We start from the raw sequence: 23,800 nt of genomic DNA, 5'->3' as shown, positions 1-23,800 counted from the left end.
CAGACATGACCTCCAGATAGGGATCCACTCCTCCTATCGAGCAGCTTATCCTGTTCTGTGCATTTGTGTTTACTCTCTTTGTCATGTTTTAATAAAACAATCGCAAACTACTACACCCATGTCTGGGTGTAAATGTTTCATTCAGGTTCCTTGAAGTGAAGCCAGAATATTTCAGCACATGCTACTGCACCCGCCTGTAGAAAAATTAAAGAGTTGTAAGAACCATACACTACTTTTCACAGTCGCAACAACAGCCAATATAAGTCAACCAGCAACAAATCTTTAAATACCTGGCACTTCCTTTAAAGATTGCTGGTTGGTTTGAGAGGATATAGTGGGGGTGAGGGTCATAGATCACTTCCTTCTGATAAATGCAAGCTCAGCTTTATACATTTAAGAAACAGCATTCTGTTGAGATCCAAAATGGCAAAACTGTTGGTAAATGATTGAGGTCAAAATTTGCTGACTCTGCGTAGCAATGGTGGTTGCTCCTGCACACATGGTAATGTCTTTGCCAAAGTGATATCTGGCATAGTTCACAAAGCAGTAGAAATATATGTAGTATCAAAATTATTATTGATTGATTTAGTACAATAGGCAACTTTACAAATGCATGTTAGTTTATTCTCTTTTATTACAGGTACAAACTTCAGCAATGTGTAGATTTATTTGGCCCAGAATTTAATGACTCTGCAGTTGCTGATGCTGTGGAACACACCAATGAAAACTATGGAGGTACGAACATCAAAGGGAGTCGGATAGTTTTCCCTAATGGTTCAATGGATCCCTGGCACATACTGGGAATTACCAAACAACAAAAAGCTATTTACATTCAAGGTAATGAACCTGTAGATATGAAATATATTGACCTAGCGTTTTGGTTAGTTTGCACTATGTTTTAGCAGCAAAAACAGCTAAACAAATGCAAAAGATTGCAAATGTTCAAATGTGAGTTGCAAACAGAGTAAATCTAGTTTTCTTGACATTTAGCACTGGTTTAAAAATCATGTTGCTGAACTCCAGTCCCATCCACACAGCTGGCAATGTCTTGAGAACAAAATCACAAGAATGATTAGTTTCAATTCACACAACCCATTGTGGTCTATTTAATAAGTTCTTCAAATTGAGCCCATTTTCTTAGGTGCACATGAGTAGGAATATTCTAAATATTTTTACATACTACAAAGTATTTAATTTACAATGAAACTGACAAGTAAGTGGTTCAGTATATCTTTTCATAACATTTAAAATTAGGTTACTCACAGATAGTGAAAATGACACCCAACTAAAAATGTGATAAATTCAACATGTTAATCGAACTCCTTTGGTTACCACTATTGAAAACTTCAATGAACAGTTTTAATACAGAGAAAAATGATGTTGCCGTTAAATTTGCCAATTACATAGATGTTTGGAATATTTTCTTTTGATCATACCAATTAGGTTGTAGTGGAAATTTGAACTGAAACCTAACCGGTCCAATTTCATGTGCAATATATGTCCAAAGTGGAAACCATCCCATTTATGAAACCAGGGACCATTTAGTAGTAAAGTGTGAAGCTGGATGAACACAGCAGACCAAGCAGCATCTCAGGAGCACAAAAGCTAATGTTTCGGGCCTAGGCCCTTCTTCAGAGAGGGGTTTGGGGAGAGGGAACTGGAATAAATAGGGAGTGAGGGGGAGGCGGATCGAAGACGGAGAGAGGAGAGTATAGGTGGGGAGGTGGGGAGGGGATAGGTCAGTCCAGGGAGGACGGACAGGTCAAGGGGGTGGGATGAGGTTGGTAGGTGGGAAATGGAGGTGTGGCTTGAGGTGGGAGGAGGGGATAGGTGAGAGGAAGAACAGGTTTGGGAGGCGGGGATGAGCTGGGCTGGTTTTGGGATGTGGTGGGGGAAGGGGAGATTTTGAAGCTCGTGAAAGTCCACATTGATAACATTGCGCTGCAGAGTTCCCAACTGGAATATGAGTTGCTGTTCCTGCAACCTTCGGGTGGCATCGTGGAGGGAGTTAAAATGGTTCGCGACTGGGAGGTGCAGTTGTTTATTGCGAACCGAGCGGAAGTGTTCTGCAAAGCGATCCTCAAGCCTCCGCTTGGTTTCCGCAATGTAGAGGAAGCCACACCGGCTACAGTGGATACAGTATACTACATTGGCAGATGTGCAGATGAACATCTGCTTAATATGGAAAGTCATCTTGGGGCCTGGGATGGGGGTGAGGGAGGAGGTGTGGGGGCAAGTGTAGCATTGCAATAAACAACTGCACCTCCCAGTCGCGAACCATTTTAACTCCCCCTCCCATTCCTTAGATGACATGTCCATCATGGGCCTCCGGCAGTGCCGCAATGAAGCCACCCGAAGGTTGCAGGAACAGCAACTCATATTCCGATTAGGAATCCTGCAGCCCAATGGTATCAATGTGGGCTTCACAAGCTTTAAAATCTCCCCCTCTCTCCACCTCAAGCCATTCTTCCCTAACCTGTTCTTCCTCTCACCTATTGCCTCCTCCCACCTCAAGCCACACCTCCATTTCCCACCTATCAACCTCATCCCGCCCCCTTGAACTGTCTGTCCTCCCTGGACTGACCTATCCCCTCCCCACCTATACTCTCCTCTCCACCTACCTTCTCCTCTATCCATCTTCGGTCCGCCTCCCCCTCTCTCCCTATTTATTTCAGAACCCTCTTCCCCATCCCCCTCTCTGAAGAAGGGTCTAGGCCCGAAACATCAGCTTTTGTGCTCCTAAGATGCTGCTTGGCCTGCTGTGTTCATCCAGCTCCACACTTTGTTATCTTGGATTCTCCAACATCTGCAGTTCCCCTTATCTCTGATCATTTAGTAGTAGACAGATTGTAATAATAATTGTGAGTACGTGGAGGAGATGCTAGCTCTTATATTCTGGTGTTTTCCATCAACTGGGATTCCATAACACTGTCCTGTCCCTTATTTTGGTGTGTTGGGGGTGGAAGAGATAATGGGCACTTGCAGATGCTGGAGAATCTTTTCTGATGAAGGGTCTAGGCCCGAAACGTCAGCTTTTGTGCTCCTAAGATGCTGCTTGGCCTGCTGTGTTCATCCAGCTTCACACTTTGTTGTCCCTCTCCCTTATTTTGCTCCTTTCTCAATTCATTAATTTTTCCACTCTCTCATCAACAGTTCTGCACATTAGTGAGGGAGTATTTAGTGAATATTAGTGAAAATGTATGTGACGCATTTCGTTTGGAAAGACGTCCTACCTCACGAAGGCCCATTCTTGAATAAATGTAAACAATCACAAGGCACTCTTGTAGGAGTGTCTTGGGCCAACATTCAACTCTAAACCAATTCTTAAAATAGATGACCGAGGAATTCATTTCATTGCTGTTTGCGGGAATTGGTAGCTGCGCTTCCTAAATTGTAATGGTGGGCAAAATTTTACAGACCCCACTGGTAAGTGTGCTGGAAGGGGACAAAAAATTACTTGGGTGGCCTTTCCTCTGAGGTGTAGTGCAGTCTGCTTGTCCTTAGCCCAACTGAAGACCTTAAATAGATAATATTGGCTATTTAAGAGCTGTTTTGCACCCTGTTTTTTTTTATATAGTCATGGGAGGAGTCCATTGAGAAATATTAGCGGGCATTGATACATTTCCCAATAGATGAGATTGCTGCGATTTTGGGTGAGGAGAGGGGGTGCACCTCCATAACTGGCTCCTTTCCCAAAGCCCCAGCTTCTAAAACTGACCAACCTCCCCCCCGGCCCACTGCTGCCATCCTTGGTGTTGTCTCCCCGACTTGGGTATGCATGACAATCAGCACTCTTCTTTCCCCACCTATTCAGATCTTTGAGGTTCTGGCTTTTAGACCCATGTATACTCAGCAATAGACACCATGCAAGTTAGTTCTGTTAAGATGACAGAACTGTCAGCCAGTCAGTTTAGCAGAAACGTCTCTGAGGTGGGACTTTCTGATAAGTGAAGGATGAAATGCTACTCTCATTAATTGACTTTCTTTGGAGAGTTAAATGACTGTGGGAATACTTCACTACCTTTCCTGCTCGTGTATCATTGCTAACTGTTCTTCCATCCACTTTCATTATTAGCAGTCTCTCCATTTATATAATTGTAACAAAACTTGGCCCATCCTGACTTCTTCAAGGCACCCTAACTGACCTAGCTGTAATCACTACACTACTTGCACATGACCTCCAGGACTGACCATAGCCTAATTCCTGAACTGCAGGAACAGATCTCCAAACTCTGGTAGCACCAAGTACTTAAATGTAATGCAATCAGACGAGCCCCTTGATTGACTGTGGCTGTAATGTGTCTCCTTTAACACATTAAGAACTGCTTTCCCTTTGCTTTCACACATCACCAACTGCATCCAGTGTGTTTGCCACGTGGACAGTTGGCACATGCTTTAAGTATGACATTGATGTAGCACGGTGCTGCATGGCCACCCATTATCTGACCAATAGATTAACTGTTCAGTGCATACTGCCTGCATCTCACTTGGTGCTAAGAAAAAATACAAGCTACAGAGATGGCAGCCTGTAACTGAGCACTTAAAGACCTTGTTCACTAAGAAACCAACGTAAAGCACGGAAGGAGTGCAGTCTGAGAGACATTCTTAAAGCCAGTGAGTTTGTGCTAAGAAAGCAATGAGGAATGTACACAGGTTGACAGCCTTCAGTAAATAGTAACATAAGTAAACTCCAAGAAAGCAAGGTGAGGCCATGAGTTGCATCATGTGCAGGTACAGAGATGCATGAGTGTGCCTGCACACTAAGCAACTGAGCAGCAGCATGTCCGTCAAAGGTGGCCATGAGCTCCAGGGTATAGTGTTGAAGGCTGGAATGGTGTCTGAGTTGTTCTGAGAGTAGGCATGATAATGTTGTGAAGCTGGTGGATTGCTGATGCCAACTTGCATGCATGAATGGTGAAGAGAATTGTGGCCAAGCAGCCTACAGGAATGTTGTGATAAAGAGGCAGTTGGACGGCGGCCAGAACAAGCATTCAGCAAGCTGTGGCCACCAAGTATCTGCCTGATTTAAACGTCAAGGATTTGTGCCTTCTGGTTAGATTTGATTCAATTCGTTGTTGTCATGCACTAAGATACAGTGGAAAGTTTTGTTCTGCATGCTATCCAGACAAATCATACCTTACATAAGTACATCAGGGTAATAGAACAGAATGCAGAATATAGTGTTACAGCTACAGAGAAGGTGCAGAGAACGATCTATTAATGTTTTATTCATTCATGGGATGGGGGCATCACTGGATAGCATTTATTGCTGGTACCTAGCTGTCTTTGAGAATGTGGTGGTGGGCTGCCTTCTCAAACTGCATTTGATGCAGGTACATACAATGCTGTTAGGGAGAGAGGTCCAGGATTTTGAAGGAACGGTGATGTATTTCAAAGTCAGGATGCTATGTGGCTCGGAGGGCAACTTGGAGGTGGTAGTGTTCCCCTGTATCCTGCGATCTTTTTAGACGGTTGTGGTCATGGGTTTAGAAGGCACTGCCTAAGGAACCTTAGTGAATTTCTGCAATGCATTTTGCAAATGGTATGCACTGCTGCTACTGAGTGTCAGTGATGGACAGAGTAAATATATGGAAAAAGGCAGTCACCACTCAATGGGAACATTCTCAATTCACCATTTTTGGCCTGAGGAATAAGTCGAGAAAATTTAATGTTGATGCCCCAAGTCTATCTTTTTCATTTGTCCATAGTTTAGCAAATTTGTGGTCAGTACTTATGTCACACCAGGGAGGGCAATAATTTGCCTAATGTTGCTGTTGAAGCTGATACCATAGTCTGATTGTATGTCAATATTGAGTAGTTTAAGTAGTCAAGACAATGGATCAGATCCCTAAAATACTTTGGACATCCTTAAACTTCAATTTTAAAATGTGTTTTATTAGAAAAAAAGGACTGCTCCAGGCGAAGGAGGAGAATAGATGTAAATTCAGTCACTGTTTAGAATGGATAGAATGTTAGGGAACCTTTCAACTAAGAGAGAAGGGATATTGCCAGAGCTAACTGCCTCCCCTTTCTCAGCAGAAAACCACCTCTTGTAGACATTTTACTTTCCATGAGTATACAAAATAAGGGGTAAAAATCAACTGCCACCCAGATCTGTATGTGCTCCTGGGGAAGGAAATCCATCATTTTTACCTGTTGGCCTACACATGGCTCCAGGTCTAGAGCGTTTGACTCTGAACTGTCCTCAGAAATGATGAAATAAGCCATGTTCAAGGGCAATAAGGGATGAGAAATATCTCCTATCTCGTGAAAGGACAAAGAAAAATATTTTCAAAGAAATGGTTAGTTGAAGAGCATGGAAGAAAATATTTCTGATTTTGTTTTTTTTAGAATCCGAAGGACTGATTTGATGTGCCTAACAAAATACCTGTGAGGTATAAATTGCTCATTGTACTACTTATAAAAATGATCCGTTGTTGGTGAATTCAGTCACGCAATTCGTGGCTGTTTTACAATTAGCTAGTTATCATTAATTTTATCAAGGATCATTGACATTAAACTAAGGAGTGTATACATGTGTATACAAGATATATTTGGCATGTTCTTAAAAGCAATAAATATAAATGAGTGTTATATGAAAATACAGTGCACATAAGCCAGTTTTAATAGGACTTTCATTTTTGAATGTTTTCCTTTGTTACCCAGGTACAGCCCATTGTGCGGACATGTATCCTGAAAAACAAACTGATGTACCACAACTCACTAAAGCTAGAGAAGAAATTTTTCAACGACTCAAAACCTGGATTGACGGATGAAGTCTTTTATCTATGTGAGAATGAAACTTATTAAGAGGATTCAGAACTTCAAGAATTAGCTGTATTTTTTTTTCCATCCCACAACTTGATAGTATAGAACGTCAAGAAAAAATCCAAGTTACATTTTTCTCTCCAAAATTTGTTAATGCAATGCCTTTCTGTATAAACTGTATTATTACTGGTAATGATATATTAAAATGCTTTTCACAATATATCTTCTAACCATATTGATTTATGGTTTAGTCAGATGAATAAGTGTTAAACTATACTTGCAGAATTCTACAAGTAAAGAAACTCAACATTTCAAATTGTAAGCGTGTGCTATTGTACTATTGTACATTTTTTACAATTGAGTATTTTGCATTTAAGGAATTCATGTTGACCCAATTAAGATGGTATCATCAAAGCCCCAGATGGGAGAAGTTAACGTTATATGTGGTCCTGGAGATCATTTGACTTCCTGCCTAATGAGATGAAATATTTTCTGTGTAGATGAAGTGAAATCTAACGTGGCTTAATTATTTCCAGGTAATCAGTACTTAAGTACAGGAAGAAAAAATGTGTAGATGTTCAAGTAACTATTGGGTACTGGCATTTAGGAGGAAAAAGAGATGTATTGGAGCTAATATTGAATCAATGCTTCCACTGCAACTGAAAAAGTCATCTTCCAATTCTAATGCTGGAACAATTTGTAGAGCCAAGGCTGACAAATAAAATCATTTTTACAATTTTTTTTCTTCTGAGAGGTACTCCACCATAAGTACTTATTGAACTTAACCGTTTAAAAAAAAAATCAGACAATTGTGACTTAAGTGTGTCTAGTCAAACGAGGGAAGTGATTCTGGCATCATTTAGACACCACTATTCAAGCACTGTACCAGGAATTTTCTCTTGAAATCCATACAAAATATCATATAAAGCTAAGACACAATTTTGGTCTCTGGAAGTATTAATTATATTGTAATGATATTTGCTTTCCTATTGTTTGAAAACTCCTATGGATCTACTATAAATCAGAGCATATAAGTTGATCTAACATAAGAGACAACCCAATTTTCTGGAAATAAATTTAGATTTTGCATATGCATGTGAGTCAGCACTATGTTTCAGCCATGACATGTTAAGCTTTCTGAGATCAGGCTTTTACTATACCAAATTTTAAAAAGTGAATTTGTTTAGATCCTCAGTTTGAACCTATCCACAAGCTGTTGAGATGACAGCTTGGTTTTCAATGACTGAAGAGAAAAGAATTGAAATTCCAATCTATTCAGTCTGAAACCTTTCACAGCATGGGACTTTGATGTCTCAATCAATGCCAGTGAACATGAGATTAGTTCCAATTAGTACTTCAAGTTGTGGCTTTTGGCGGAATTGTTACATTAAAATGTTGTCCTCATGTTGGTGGGAAATTGCTTCTGTGGATCTTAAGTGTAAGTGGACAATGATTATAATAGTACATAGGTTAAAGTATGTAAGGTGATTGGAGACATGGATACAGCCAGGTTGACAACTCCAAAGGAAAAGATCAAGGTGAGAGGTCATAGGCAGAGCAGGAATAAGAGAAAAAATTTCTGCTGTGCAGAGAAAACTGCTGGCCAGTGAAGCAGAATCAATGGTGATGAATGACAATCACAGTTTGTGACCTTTCTCTTTAGCAGAATCAACTCCCATGATTTTGGAGTTGTCCTAACCTACAGCCCCATTTCATCTTTCACCTCACCTGGTACTTCAACAATGAAGTATTTTTCTTTCAGCTGCCGAAAGATCTCAAACTACAACAACATCTCTTGGGTTAAATTACTACTCCAGATCCATCATCTTCATCTTGTCATTCAAATCTCACCTTTTGTCATAATTTCATTATTCTCTCTGAGCATTTCTTCTCTGATCCATTTATTTCTTCAATTAGTCTTATGCCAAGCAGAATTTCTTTTTAATTCACTCACAGGATATGGGTGCCACTGGCTTAGCCAACATATATTGCCCATATATTGAGATGGTGATGAGCCGCCATTTTGAACTGTTGTAGTATGTTGTGAATGTCACCAGAAGTTTGTAACTTCTGCACATGCCTACAATTAATATTTTTCCTTTCATTAATCCCTCTAGAAGCCGATATTGGAAGCTGTCTTGGGTTCCTTCAGCCTCTCTTTCACATCCCTCAGTTTCTGGGAAGTCTCCTCAATGGTTTTAAACCATTCAGGACTTATTTCTTTCTGCCTTGAATCTTAGAGTCTGCTAACTGCATTGGAACCTCTTTGAGGTGAGACGTACAAACTGGGTGAGTTGCACCTATACAAATTCCAGATCACCAATTTGTAAGGGAGGTTGGATCGTGTAATAGGGGACAGTTTAAGCTAGCTTGGCAGGAAGGTAGAAACTGGAGCATTAGCTTGAAAGGAATAGAAGGAAATAGAAGGTTGAAAATTAGTGAGTATGGATGGCTGAGGAAACAATGTTTAGGAAGGAGACGGAGGATCTGTTCGGTGATGAGTGGTAATATTTTCATTTCAAAGTGTCAAGTGCATTTACAACTGAAGACCTACTGTCAGTGCCAATGGAACCAGGAACAGGAACATGGTGGATCCCTGACCAAAGGTGGGTGGGGGCTGGTTGTGGGGTAGGGTTTCAAGAAGAGATGGCTGTGGGGGATTTCAGGAAGCAGTAAGGCAGTAGTTCTTGGTGCCATCACCCCCTCCTTCCCAATGCCAGCTTCTTCAGTCTGGGAACAGAATGCATGATAATGATAGACCTCTGACAAACCTGACATGCATGGGAAAGTTGCACTGTTCCTGTTCGATCAATGAGGCACATAACAAGATGATTGAACACAGCAGGCCAAGCAGCATCAGAGGAGCAGAAAGGCTGATGTTTTTGGCCTAGATCCTTCTTCAGAAATGGGGGAGGGGAAGGGGGTTCTGAAATAAATAGGGAGAGAGGGGGAGGCGGATAGAAGATGGGTAGAGGAGACAAGACAGGTCAAAGAGGTGGGGATGGAGCCAGTAAAGATGAGTGTAGGTGGGGAGGTAGGGAGGGGATAGGTCAGTCCAGGGAGGACAGACAGGTCAAGGGGGCGGGATGAGGTTAGGAGGTAGGAGATGGGGGTGGGGCTTGAGGTGGGAGGGGGGGTAGGTGAGAGGAAGAACAGGTTAGGGAGGCAGGGATGAGCTGGGCTGGATTTGGGATGCAATAGGGGGAAGGGGAGTTTTGAAGCTTGTGAAATCCACATTGATACCATTGGGCTGCAGGGTTCCCAAGCAGAATATGAGTTGCTGTTCCTGCAACCTTCGGGAGGTGTCATTGTGGCACTGCAGGAGGTCAAGGACGGACATGTCATCTGCGAAATGGGAGGGGGTGTTGAAATGGTTTCTGACTGGGAGGTGCAGTTGTTTAGTGATAAACAAGTGTAGGTGTTCTGCAAAGCGGTCCCCAAGCCTCCGCTTGGTTTCCCCGATGTAGGGGAGGCCACAACAGGAACAGCAAATGCAACATATCACATTAGCTGATGTGCAGGTGAACATCTGCTTGATGTGGAAAGTCTTCTTGGGCCCTGGGTTGGGGGTCGGGGGGAGGTGTAGGGGCAAGTGTAGCACTTCCTGCGGTTACAGGGAAAAGTGCCGGGTGAGATGGGGCTGGAGGGGAGTGTGGAGCAGACAAGATAGTCATGGAGAGAGTGGCCCCTCTGGAAAGCAGACAAGGGTGGAGATGGAAAAATGTCTTTAGTGGTGGAGTCGGATTGCGGATGGCGGAAGTGTCAGAGGATGATGTGTTGGATCCGGAGGTTGGTGGGGTGGTACGTGAGGACGAAGGGGATTCTGTTTTGGTCGTTATTGCGGGGAGGAGGTGTGAGGGATGAGTCGCGGGAAATGCGGGAGACACAGTCAAGGGCATTCTCGATCACTGAGGGGTAGAAATTGCGGTCCTTGAAACATGAGGACATCTGAGATGTACGGGAGTGGAATGGCTCATCCTGGGAGCAGATGCGGTGGAAGCAAAGGAATTGACAATAGGGAATGGCATTTTTGCAGGAAGGTGGGTGACAGGAGGTTTATTCTAGGTAGCTGTGGGTAGCTTGAAATGGATATTGGTTTCTATGTGGTTGCCGGAGATGGAGACAGAGAGGTCCAGGAAGGAGAGAGAGGTATTAGAGATTGTCCAGGTGAACTTAAGGTTGGGTTGGAAAGTGTTGGTGAAGTGGATGAATTGCTCGAGAATACACAAACCTGACTGCTCTGGTCGACCCATTGTCTCCGCCTACCCCTGCCCTACCGACCTCATCTCCACCTATCTTGACCCCATTTTCTCCAGCTTAGTCCAGGAACTCCCTACCTACGTCTGTGACACCACCCACGCCCTCCACCTCCTCCAGAAATTCCAATTCCCTGGTTCCCAACAGTTCATCTTTACCATGGACGTCCAATCCCTATACACATGCATTCCCCATACAGATAGCCTAAAGGCCCTCTGCTTTTTCCTGTCCCTCAGGCCCAACCAGTCCCCCTCCACTGACACCCTCATCCACCTAGCTGAACTCATCCTCACCCTCAACAACTTCTCTTTCAACTCCTCCCACTTCCTACAGACAAAGGGGGTGGCCATGGGTACCCGCATAGGCCAAGCTATGCCTGCCTCTTTGTAGGATATGTGGAACAATCCCTCTTCCGTACCTCTTCCTCCGTTACATTGATGATTGTATCGGCGCCGCCTTATGCTCCCATGAGGAGCTCAAACATGATCTACAACTTCCCTTTGACACTGGATAGACAGCCTTTTGTAAATCAATGTAGACCACATCAACAGTCTTCCCCTCAACACTCCTCTCTGCAACCACTCAAAAAAATTCTAGTACATTGGGTAGTAACAATTTTCCCTGAACAAATAAGTGCAGACTCTTCTGAATCAATCCACATTTTTCCATTTGACTATTTTCTCTATCCCAGAGAATTGTTTCTCCACCACTCCAGTTAAACCGGTCAGTAATTGCTGGGCTGATCTTTATAAACTTTTTAAATAAAGATGTAATGTTTGCAATTCTCCAATCATCCAGCACCACTCTCCAAAAATCCAGGTAAGATTGAAAATATATTGTCAGTGCCTGTGTAATTTTCCATCTCACTTTGTTCAACATCTTGAATGCATCTTATCCTGTCCTGGTGCCTTATCAAATTTAGGTACCGACAGTTTATCCAATATTGTTCCCTTATCAATTTTAAACCTTTCTAGTGACTGACTTCCCTTCTCTGTTACCATGGCTTGAGCAGCTTCCGCTAGGTAGACAGAGGCAAAAATTTATTTAACACCTCAATCATGTTTCCTGCCATTACGTGTAAACCCCTTTTGGGACCTAGATCAAAACTACTCCTCCTTTTACCAACATTTTACTCTTGATGTGCTAGAAGAAAATTTTGAAATTTCACTTTATTTTGGCCACCAGTCTTGATCCTAATGCCTCTTTGCTTCACATATTTTCTTTCTCAACTCCTTTCTGAGCCTTCTCTATTTAGCTTTGCCCACAAAAAGTCCAAAAAGACCAGCTTCCTGACTGCACTGGAATCAATACTAAAGAACAACGGACTCGCGGGAGAAGTACATCAGACAGATGATTGTCCCAATACTGAGCAAAAAAGGGAAGTGGAACACATTCAATACAAAAGAGAGAAAAGCCCTGGAAAGACTCAAGAAAGACAGGAACATTGAAATCTTACCAGCAGACAAAGGATGCATGATGGTAATCCTCAATAGAAGACAATAAATACATCGAGAAAGCTAACACACTATTAACAGATACCATGGCGATAGACCCCACATCACAGTTCGGAAACTGGATTACAACGACCCTGAAGAAATTACACAACTCAGGAGACATCAGCAAGGCAGGCTACCAAAAATGAAGCCAGAGAGATCGAACACACCCTGATCCTACAGACTCCCCATGGCACACAAACCGGGGGTTCCCCTCAAACCTATTATCTCACTATCAGGTACACCAACACATAAACTTGCCAAAGAACCACAACAGAAATAGAAATACTTAGTGGACAACACTACTCAAAAAAAGCCAAAAAAAAATTGCCACACTACTGGACAAATCAAGTATGCAGACAACCCAGGACAACAACAAACCAATAAGGACACCACCATGAAACTACTAGATCTGTGCCTCACAACCCAGTTCACCTTCAACGACAGCATATATAAATAAATCAACCTAACTCCAATAGGATCCCCAATATCAGGGCTGATTGCAGAAGCAGTAATGCAAAGGTTAGAACAGACTGCGCTCTCCACTATACAACCCAAACTCTGTGTCCGGTAAGCGGATGACACCTTTGTGATTATTAAACACACAAAACTAGAAGAAACCGACACATAAACAACATCGTTTCTGGGATAAAAGCAGAAAGGAACAACAACTGACTACTCTTCCTGGACATAATAGTAGAACAGAAAAACAGCAGGGAACTCCAGACCAGCGTATACAGAAAGACCACACACACAAGGACCAGATACTCAGTTACACGAGCAACCACCCCAACACCTACTAACGGAGCTACATCAGGACATTATTTAAATGAGCCACAACACATTGCAGCAACCCAGAACTATGCAAAGCAGACCAGGAACACTAATACAGAGTCTTCAAAAGAAATGGTTACCCGAAAAGCACAACCCGCCGTTAACTCCGACGCACACCACAACAGGAAGACACAACATGACCAGATTCACTAATCACCCTATCGTACATCAAGGACATTTTCGAGATGACCACATGACTACTCAGACTCCTGGGTATCAGAGTAGCCCACAAACCAACAACCACCCCATGACAGCTACTGATGAATGCAAAGGATCCCATACCCACAACCAGCAAAACTGGGTAACTACAAAATATCATGTAAGCACTGTGAGAAACATTACATGGGCCCAACCGGAAGAAAATTCACCATATGGATGCATGATTACCAACTAACCACCAAGAGACATGACCAATTCTCACTTCTCTCACCACACACAGACAACAACACACATGAATTTGACTGGGACAACAGATGTATTATTGCACAAGCCAAACAGAGACATGCCAGGGAATTCCTGGAGGCCTGGTATTCCAACTGGAGCTCCATCAACAAACACATTGATTTGTACACAGGGTCTAACTCAATGAGAAAAAAACCGGATATAATACCAATCACCCCAGCAAACCGAGGCATAAAAATAACAAGCGGGACAGAACATCGATGCTTCAGTGGAGGTGCACTGATGATGTTAGCTTGCAGGGCGACAAAACCCACCGGCTCGGCGAGCATGTCTACAACCTTGATCCTCAACTGTATTCGCTTCTTGACACTTTTCATAAACACATCTTCTCTTCTTTAGTTTAGTTTCTGTCTCCTTTTTCATCCAGGGAGCTCTACATTTGTTTGTTCTACTTTTTCCTTTTGTCCGAATACACCTTGATTGTGTTCAGAGCATGTCCTCTTTGAAAGTATTCCACTGTTCAGTTTCCAATCTTTAATTCTAGTCGACCCAGCATATCATTATTATTGCCCCATTAAAGACTACTTTCTGCTCGTTGATGTTTCTTACTCTAGATTGACCAATGTGATTTTTTGCTGTCATCCTAAGCCTTATGATACAATGATCACAGTACCCTAAAAGATCCCCTACTGTCATTTGATTTACTTAGTCCACCTCATTCCCTAGAACCAGGCACTTAGTAGTGCCTCCTTTCTTGTTGGATTAAACACATTTGATGTAGGAAATTCTCCTGAACACAATCTAGGAATGCCTTTTGCTTGTTGCCCCAACCATTATCAAAATTCTAGTTGATATATAGTAACTTAAATTCTCCTGTTATAACTGCCCTCTGTGTTATTCTTCTCTATAATTTCCTTGCTGATGTTTTGCTTCTGTATCTTTCTGACTAATTGTTCATCTTTCTATTACACTGAGCAATCTAATTACACATTTCTTATTCCTCAGCTCTAGCCAAATCAGTTCTGTTCTTGAACCTACTGAAACTTTCTTCAGCAGTCACTCATTAACAAAAATGCTACCCTTCTTCTTTATCTCCCATTCCTTTAAAAGACATGCTATTCTGGTATTCTTGTAGATTGTTTTGTGTTTTATTTTCAAAGTGCAAGATATGGACAACAAAATAAAAATGCAAACAAAGCACAAAAAATTAATAAACCACAGAGGCAAAGCATAAGGAAAGGAAAACATCCATTTTAAAGATAGGAGGAAATCAAAATTTATCAGGATTGTGAGATAAATGGCAAATTGAAGGTACATGATGCAGAAAAACACACTAACTAAAATATACTGTAAGACTGGCAGAAAGTTTAAAAAAGTAACTCAAAAGATGCTTAAAAAAAAAATCGAAACAAGGTTAGAAAATCGACAGCATTGTGATCCAATACAATCTCCACTTTGCACGTTTGATGAATTCACTATAAACATGCGGCGAATTGATGCTGTTCAGTTTTACAGCCACACAAGACACAATTAATGATGCAGTGGTGGGTGTGAGTATGGGTGTCACTCACTAAAATGTTATTTGTCATTTATCTCTAATTAGGTAAGAGTGAAGCAACCACATTGCTGTCAGTAAAAGTCACATATTGGTCAGCCCACAACTTTATCAAAATATAGTTCACTTGTTGGGTTTTAGTGAACATGTGATCTACAGCATCCATGTCAATGAAATAAGGAAAATAATCTTCCGCTATTGCCTTCTCTGTTCATATAGTTTCCGAGTATCTCTAATTAATTATACATTAGATCTGCGAGACTCCTCTGATCAGTGAAAGCAGAGCCAGCTTTCAGGACAGCAGTTCAATTGTACTCAGTGTAATCTTAGGGAATCTGGAGAAACCAGGGATCCTAACTCAAGAATTTGATTTGTTTAACTGCTATTTGGCAATCTCACAAAACAGTTCAGGTGCATGAGTGACATCAGCTCTGCCTGGCTGCCAAACAGGCTTGAAAAATGCAATATTTGAAAACTGGAAGGTCCAAATATTACACATCTACCTAAACAGATCTGTGAAAATGAGCAATTGAGGAATAAGGCCACATTGAAAGGAAAGTAGAGATTGCACAAGGTTGGTCTTGAGCCAAATGCATGTTAAATGTATAACCAATGTTAAATATTTGGAGACTGTGTTTGGGCTGAACAGAGCATAAGCAAGTTTGAACGCAAAAGCAATATATAGAGATTTGTCAATTCTTTTTCCTGTTTTGAGTATCCGGATATCTCAATGCTGATAAAACAGAATCAGTTTATGTTTTTCTTAAAATAAACTGGAGCACACATTAAGAAACAAAACGTTTTAGTTAACTGGTTGTAACCATACTTTGAGAGTACACGCGGCAAACTTGCTTTAAGAACTAAAACAAAGTTGCTGGAAATGCTCAGCAGGTCTGGCAGCATCTGTGGAGGAGAAGGGTCACTGGACCCGAAATGTTAACTCTGTTTTCTCCTCCAATTATGCTGCCAGACCTGCTGAGATTTTTCAGCAACTTTGTTTTTGCTCCTGATTTACAGCATCCACAGTTCTTTTGGTTTTTTGCTTTAAGAATTGTTGGATTGTAAAATTTGTGAAGGTGGTCTTGTGGCTGTGGCAGTGAATGCATTCACTTTGCTTGCAGATGGTTTAAAACTTCAAACCTAGTTTCAAAAACTTGTACTTTTTAAAAATTTGCATATGTTTTGCATCAAGTGGTGATTCAATCATCACAAGCTTGGCAAACTCTCAAATTCTCTTGGCCACGCTGATCTGGAATGAATAAAACAGCATGAAATGTATCTTTTTAGAAATAATCATTTTTAAAATGTTACAGTTATTCTTCTTTGTACGATCAACAATCAGTTTTGCAATACTCAAAAGATGTGGTTTACAATTTGTTTTGAAATCCCTCTGGCTGTTCAGGCTGCAGCAAGTTCCTACTATGCCATTATAGTGAGTAACACGCATATTTTCCAAATAGCATACCTGGAAGATAATGTTGTACATAAAGATAAGGACATTGCCCAAGGCTGTTGAGCACAAGAGGCATATAGGTATTAGCCTGAATTAACAATGACCTGAGACTTAGAATATATGTTTCTTTATTTTTTCATGAGATATGGGCATTACCAGCAAGGCCAGCATTTGCTGCCCATCCCCAATTGCCATTGAACTGTATGGCTGAATAGGCTGTTTCAGAATCATAGAGTCATAGAGTTACACAGCATGGATACCGACATTTTGGTCCAACTCAACCGTGCCAACCAGACATCCCAATTTTACTTAGTTCTATTTGCCAGCATTTGGCCCACATCCCTCTAAACGTTCCTTATTCATATACCCGTCCAGATGCCTTTTAAAAGTGGAATATCCTTCAGTTTGCTGGCATTTGGCCCATAACCTTCTAAACCCTTCCTATTCATATGCCCACTCAAATGCCTTTTTAATATGAAATATCCCTCAATTAGACCAGAAAGTAGTTAAGAGTCAAACACATTGCTATCGATCTTGTAACACTGGTGAACCAGATAGGTTTTTACAACAATTGATAATGGTTTCACGGAACAGAATCTTATAGGGATCTGGGTGATATGGGCTATAGTGGGATTTGTGGCAAATGGGAAGAGAGGTCTGGCGAGGCCTATCTCAATGTCAGGAACACCTTGCCCCAGTTTTTATATGACCAAGCAGCAAGGCAAGTTTTCTCTAGGCTGTGGGAAGCTGCCAATTAAGGAGGATTGTAATCTGTTTAATGCCTTGCTTCATCAGCATACAACCTCCTATTTTATCAAACAAGTTAGGAGTTGAGAATTCACAGTATGGAAGTCAGAGCAGGTAATTGATGACTTCAGCATGTTGCTTACTCTGAAGGACCTCTATGTTGGATACTGGGCATCAATATCTCAGATCATGATCCATGGCACCAGTCACACATATTCCACCTCCACAGACATTGGCATCCAACACGTGTCTCGAAGAGCCATCATGGCACATCTCCAATCCACCTACAGGGTGCTTCTGCACTTCAATGCTGCACATTAGACTGTGCAACAACTACCATGGTAATGCTGCTGTAAGAAAGCTTAATACTCAGGGACACATACCCAATTCATGGACTGGACCAGGCTGCATCTTCAGGCTCTTCACTCACTATTATAGCACTATCCTTTCCCTGAACCTACCTGAGGTGTTCACGGCATCCCTGGCTTGCAATGCCCTGACATCATTTTATTCTTACTTCCTCAGTTAAATGTACTGGGCTCATATTACTACTGTTCTGTCTTTCCATTTAATGCAGATTCAAAGCCAGGAAGCTTGTCATGGTTGTCAGCTGTACTCAGTCAGTCAAGGGAGATAGCATATTATGTCAAGGGCAACCCTCAATAGCAGTCCAGCCTTCCTCTGTCTGGATGCTCTCCTTATAAGGTGTGAAAAGCCAAAGGTTAGGCAGCCCACTACCTAGCTTGACCCTTTCTGCTCTATTGGGAGCTATTTTTCTCTTGGAATGAAAGAAAGGCAGGTGTTATGGGAGTTGAAATTGGTGGTACAGCTGTTACTTTCAGTGCAAGTTGGGTGGTGTCCCGAGTGTGTGAGGAAGCAACGCAGAAGGCATGTAGAGTTAGTGGTGTCAGTGCTTAGACGATGGAATGACAGCAAAGAGGGAAGATGTTGCAGGCAGTAGTGAGTGTGGTAGAGAATGAGCCTTGATGTGTGGTGGCTACAGTAGCAGAGATAGAGCATATGTGAGGTGTTAGAGAGAAAATTACACAGGTAGAGTTGAAAACATAATTGATAGGCGATATATGGAAAACATGAAAAAGCTTCAAAGCAGGCCAACTAGACACCAACTTTAAAGTGGTTGATGTAAGACCAAACAATTTCCGAGATGTATGTATGTTAGATTACTCATCAAATATTTGCAGTTGAGGTGTTCCTGAAAAATCAATATAATGAAGTGGAGTCAATGCATTTAATACATTTGGGAAGTTAATTAGATTTAAAAATGTGGAAGGAACTGATGCATTTAGACATCCTATGACACCTTGATCATAAAGTTGCTACATCTCATTGCAATACAATGATATGCTCTGTAAATCAACATTCAGTTGGTCCAAATTAGCATGCAAGAACATGTGATGAGGATTTCAATAGGCAATATGGTCTATCAAGCCTCCTCAGCCATTCAGTAAGATCATGGCTGATGCTGGGCTTTAACACTACTTTCCCACTGTTCCCATATTCTTTGATTCTCTAAGACCAAACATTTATTTATGCCAGTCATAAATATAAGCAATGATGAAACATCCACAGCCATCTGGGATTAAGAATTTCAAATATTCACAACCCTCTGAGTGAAGGAATTTCTCCTTCCTCAGTCATAAATTATCGATTGGACTTCATCCTGCACTGTACCCACTTGTTTTAAATTCCCTGCCTGAGGAAAACAATGTTTCAGTCTCTAACCTGTCAAACCCCTTCAGAGTTTTGTATGTTTCAATGAGATGTTCTCTCATTTCTCTAAACACCAGAGATTTTACTCAGTCTCTCATCATAGGACAACTCTATCTTCCCGGTCTCATGAACTTTCAGTGCAGGTCCAAAAGTAAGTTCTCCTTAAAAAATGAGAGTTAAAACGGCACTCAATGCTCTAGATATACACTCAACAAAGTCCTGTACAATTGTAGCCTAACTTCGTACCTTTGTCTTTCACACCTCTCTTAATAAAAGCCAACATGTCACAGCACAGGTAAAAATTTAGATTTCATTTCTAAAGATTTCACATTACTTTGAAAATAGTTTAGTCAGAAAACTAAATATAGTAGCATGCTCCATGGTTGGAACACCTTGATGGTTACAGGGGAGATAGTGATCATGTTTTATAGCGAAAGAAACAATATTTTGTTTCCTTTTTATTGCGTGTTCATGCTAGTGTCCAGTGTTATATCTATGTGGTACGGCTGAGATTGTGGATTCAGAGGCCTTTCATGCGTTGTAAAGGATATTGTCTGAGAGGAATCCCAATTGTGATAAATTGAAATGTTGTGGATAAACTCAAAGCCCCGGTAGGTTTCTGCCAGCCAAAACCCTGAGATGGACCAAAATCTGGATAAGTACTGACACAGCAATTTAGGGACCTTATTTATTTGACTGACAGTTCCCACCACCTCTATCCTCCAACACACACAGATGCCAGTCCCTTCTCATTTCAATCCTTCTAACTTCCAGCTCAACTCTCTGTGTTCCTTTGGGATTCCTTCTCCCTTGCTCTTACTAGTCCCTAAGCTCCATGAAAGCTGCAAATCTCCTGTTCTCACTTGTGCCACTACAGCAAACAAGGAAAATTGCCCTCACACAACTACACAAAGCTAATTAATGCATGTCATTCTTCAAACAATCATGACTGGGAAGCTCAAAATTCTCACTGACCTTGTCACATGAATTCTCATGACTCCATCTTGAAGATAGGATGTATTTAAAAAAGGTTTTGCGTGAATGACCATTCAAGGTATGCCCAAAGTACGTGTCAAACCTGCCACATTCATATGAGGCACAAAATGTCATAAACATGTCACTAATTGTGTTTAGTCATGTTTAGCTATGGCTAATACACCTAGCTGCACATCTTTGTACTGTGGGACAAGACCGGAGCACCCAGCAGAAATCCACGCAGACACAGGGAGTATGTGCAATCTCCACACAGACAGTCACCCGAGGCTAGTTTGGCACCCAGGTCTCTGGCATTGTGAGGCAGCAGTGCTAACCACTGACCACCATGCTCTCCCCCATAATATTCAGATTAACGTTTGAGATCAGTGATGCCCATTTGTCAGAGCTAAAATAAATACTGATGGCAATGTTGATATCAATGACGTAAAATGAGGTGACATTTTTCACCTGAATTAGGATCAAAGAAAGTACCATAAGAGAGTGAATGGTATGACTGTTCTTGGCTCTGTTTTCCTCAACCAATACAGCCCATTACAAAATAAGCTGCAAATGGGAGGAAAATTTAGGCCTGTGTTGCTTTTCCTGTCAAAACATGAGAATTAAAGAAGTCATCTGTTTGAAATGTACTTGACTGTAAATCATGAGAACAAACTCTAACCAATGGATTTAATTGCAGTATGTCAATTACAGAACGGAAGGTTGGGTGATTCCATTATGCCTCAAAACCCAGTGAAAACCAAAATTAACATCTTGGGTTATACAAAGTTAACTTTAAAAAAAATGAACACTGATGTAATGGTGATTCAGTATTACTAAACCAGACCTTCAAACAGACTGTTTTAGAATGACAGTCATTTCCTCAAAATTACATATATTTACTTTATTACTTAGCTCCTCAGTATATTTTACATCAACAGAATGAATGAATGGCTTATGAAAATCTAAAGCCTCTGTGGAACCAAAGAAACCCCTGAAGACATTGTGCATTTGTATTATATATTTCATATCTTGGACTTTTGGCTGAGTTACTGTTTGCTCAAAGATCAAATAAGGTACATTCATAAAGATCACAACCACCATTTTTATGTGTACATAGCAACATGAGAAAGCCATTTAGTCCCTTGAGCCTGTTTTATCATGGCTGATCTGAAACTAAAACAAATTTAGCAAACTTTTGTTCCATATCCCTCGATACCCTTCGCTAACAAAAGTCCATGTATCTGTTTTGAAATTTCAATTGACCCAATATCCACAACTTTATAAAGAGAACTCAAAATTTCTATGATTCTTTGTGTGAAGAAGATTTCTGAATGGCTTGAGAGATGAAGGGTCTAGGCCCGAAACATCAGCTTTTGTGCTCTTAAGATGCTGCTTGACCTGTGTTCATCCAGCTCCACACTTTGTTATCTCGGATTCTCCACCATCTGCAGTTCACATTATCCCTGATACAATTTTAACCTCACTGCGAAGCCACTTCTAGTGATGCCTAACCTGAAGAAGTTACCCTCCTCCCTCCGGACAAACTCCATTTCTGATGAAGGGTCTAGGTCTGAAACGTCAGCTTTTGTGCTCCTAAGATGCTGCTTCGCCTGCTATGTTCATCCAGCTCTACACTTTGTTATCTCTTATTTCTGAACGGCTTGGTTCCGATTTAAAAATCTGGTTCCTGATTCTCCCATCAGGTGAAATGGTTTCACTGTACCTAGCTTCTCAAATCCCTAATAATTATAAACCACAATTATTCTCTCAATTTTCTAAGTTCAAAAGATATAGGGTGAAATTTTCCCCTCCTTGGAATGGAGTGAGCAATTGTGAGAAAATTGGGAAAATATGGCAAAAATGCAACAGTTGGATTTTGATTTTGAGAAAAGAAAATTCAATTCTTCCCTTAGGGTTCAAAAGATGAATTCTGAATCTTGCTAATGAGCTGTAACTATCTTATTTCCATGCACTTAGATCACATTGAATAAAGTCTCCATGCATTCTCAATTCTCTCTTCCTTCAAGACATGAGACAGCATTAATTTCTGATATTTAAGTGAGTAGTAAATTGGTGGCAGCAGCTTGCTGCCGGTTTCTCAGGGCCTTTATTCAAGTGTGCCTTCATCACAATGAGACCCTACTTACTCAATGGGCACCATCCTTCTGTACTCTTTGTCCTGGCAATTAGGAAAGACAGCCAGCTTCATCACTTCAGTAGGTTTGCCAAAGGCTCAACTCCCACATCATCTCAGCCTTTCAAACTTCACTTTGGAGCTTAGGGACACCTACATCTTGCATACTTCTGCCAGTTCACTTTGCAAGTAGGGACACACATCCATCTCATTACATCTACATAGGATGCATCTTATGATTCCTAATTTACTTTCTTAGCGCTCACTGGTTTTATGCTTACTTGGAGTTTACTTACTTGCATTCCTATTTAACCCATAGGAAGAGGTGGTAGCTTCTGGTTTGGAGTACTGAACAGTTGTGGAGCTACAGACGTTGCTGTATAAGCACAATGTGACATTAGTGGAGCACTTAAAACATGTATCAGCAGTTTACATTTCATGTGTTTCAATCGATTTGCCATATTAAATGTCAAAGGTGAGCATTACTGAGTGGGATCAAGGAAAACCAGTTCATTGGGAAAACTGCTATGATCAGACAAGGGACTCATCCAATTCCAGATTTCCAGCTCAGGGGTTGTCAACAGTTAATACCGGAGGTCAGGTGCAACCAATCTGGAAATTACAGCTCTATCACTTGGAGTGCTGGGAGACATCAGTTCCCTGCAATGAAACAAAGGGAGGGACTGAGTATGTTGGCAGTGAATGGAAGAACAGTTAGTCATGATGCAGGTTCAGGAGAGATTGTAAGGGCGTTCCCTAATGAATAGGAAGCACAGAGTATGGTACAAAACAATAGCTTAGGAACAATGAGATCAATCAGAACTTGAGTGGGCATGATGAGTGCAGTACTGAGCAAGGTCCAGCTTTGTTGAGACGTGTATGCAGTGGCAGAGTTCGAGCAAGTGGTGGCCACGTGAGTGTGAGGTAGCAGAGGCACAGTGGTATTTGCTGATCACAAAAGATCATTAACCTTCCCTTTGCACTGTTGTACATTGTGTTAACCTCAGCCACTGAACTGACCTGGGTCACTAACTCAGTCCAGGCTAACTGAGACTGGTGGCATTGTTTCCTTTACCTGTCAGTAGGAATAAACACAGCACTCCTTACCACCAACTCACCTGCCAACATTTCAAGGCCCCTGTTGGCAAAGAAGGGTGAATACGTTCCCTTCTGGACCATGTCTTTCATAATAATGGGGTGCTCCGAAGATGCTGCTTTGCCTGCTGTGTTCATCCAGCTCTACACTTTCTTAGATAATAAAATGTGAGGCTGGATGAACACAGCAGGCCAAGCAGCATCTCAGGAGCACCCCATTATTATGAAAGACATGGTCCAGAAGGGAACGTATTCACTCTTATCCCGGATTCTCCAGCATCTGCAGTTCCCATTATCTCTGATACAATGTCAAGGGTGGGTCCTTTCTTGCAGCATCTGAAATGGTATGCAGCTGA

At 41.5% G+C, this 23,800-nt stretch overlaps 1 protein-coding gene across 1 annotated transcript in view; it reads left to right on the top strand.

Annotated features, from left to right (window-relative positions):
- The window catches only part of prss16 (serine protease 16), a 43,895-nt gene extending 36,472 nt beyond the window's left edge, over positions 1–7,423 (top strand). The window contains exons 8-9 of the mRNA XM_048542393.1: positions 641–837; positions 6,667–7,423. Coding sequence (XP_048398350.1) covers positions 641–837; positions 6,667–6,776 — 307 coding nt within the window. The 3' untranslated portion in view covers positions 6,777–7,423. The remainder of the gene's footprint in view (positions 1–640; positions 838–6,666) is intronic.
- Positions 7,424–23,800: the final 16,377 nt, after the last annotated feature.

The sequence above is a fragment of the Stegostoma tigrinum genome, chromosome 14 (genome assembly GCF_030684315.1).
Source record: "Stegostoma tigrinum isolate sSteTig4 chromosome 14, sSteTig4.hap1, whole genome shotgun sequence".
Taxonomy (NCBI): Eukaryota; Metazoa; Chordata; class Chondrichthyes; order Orectolobiformes; family Stegostomatidae; genus Stegostoma; species Stegostoma tigrinum.
This window is presented reverse-complemented; position numbering and strand designations above follow the sequence as displayed.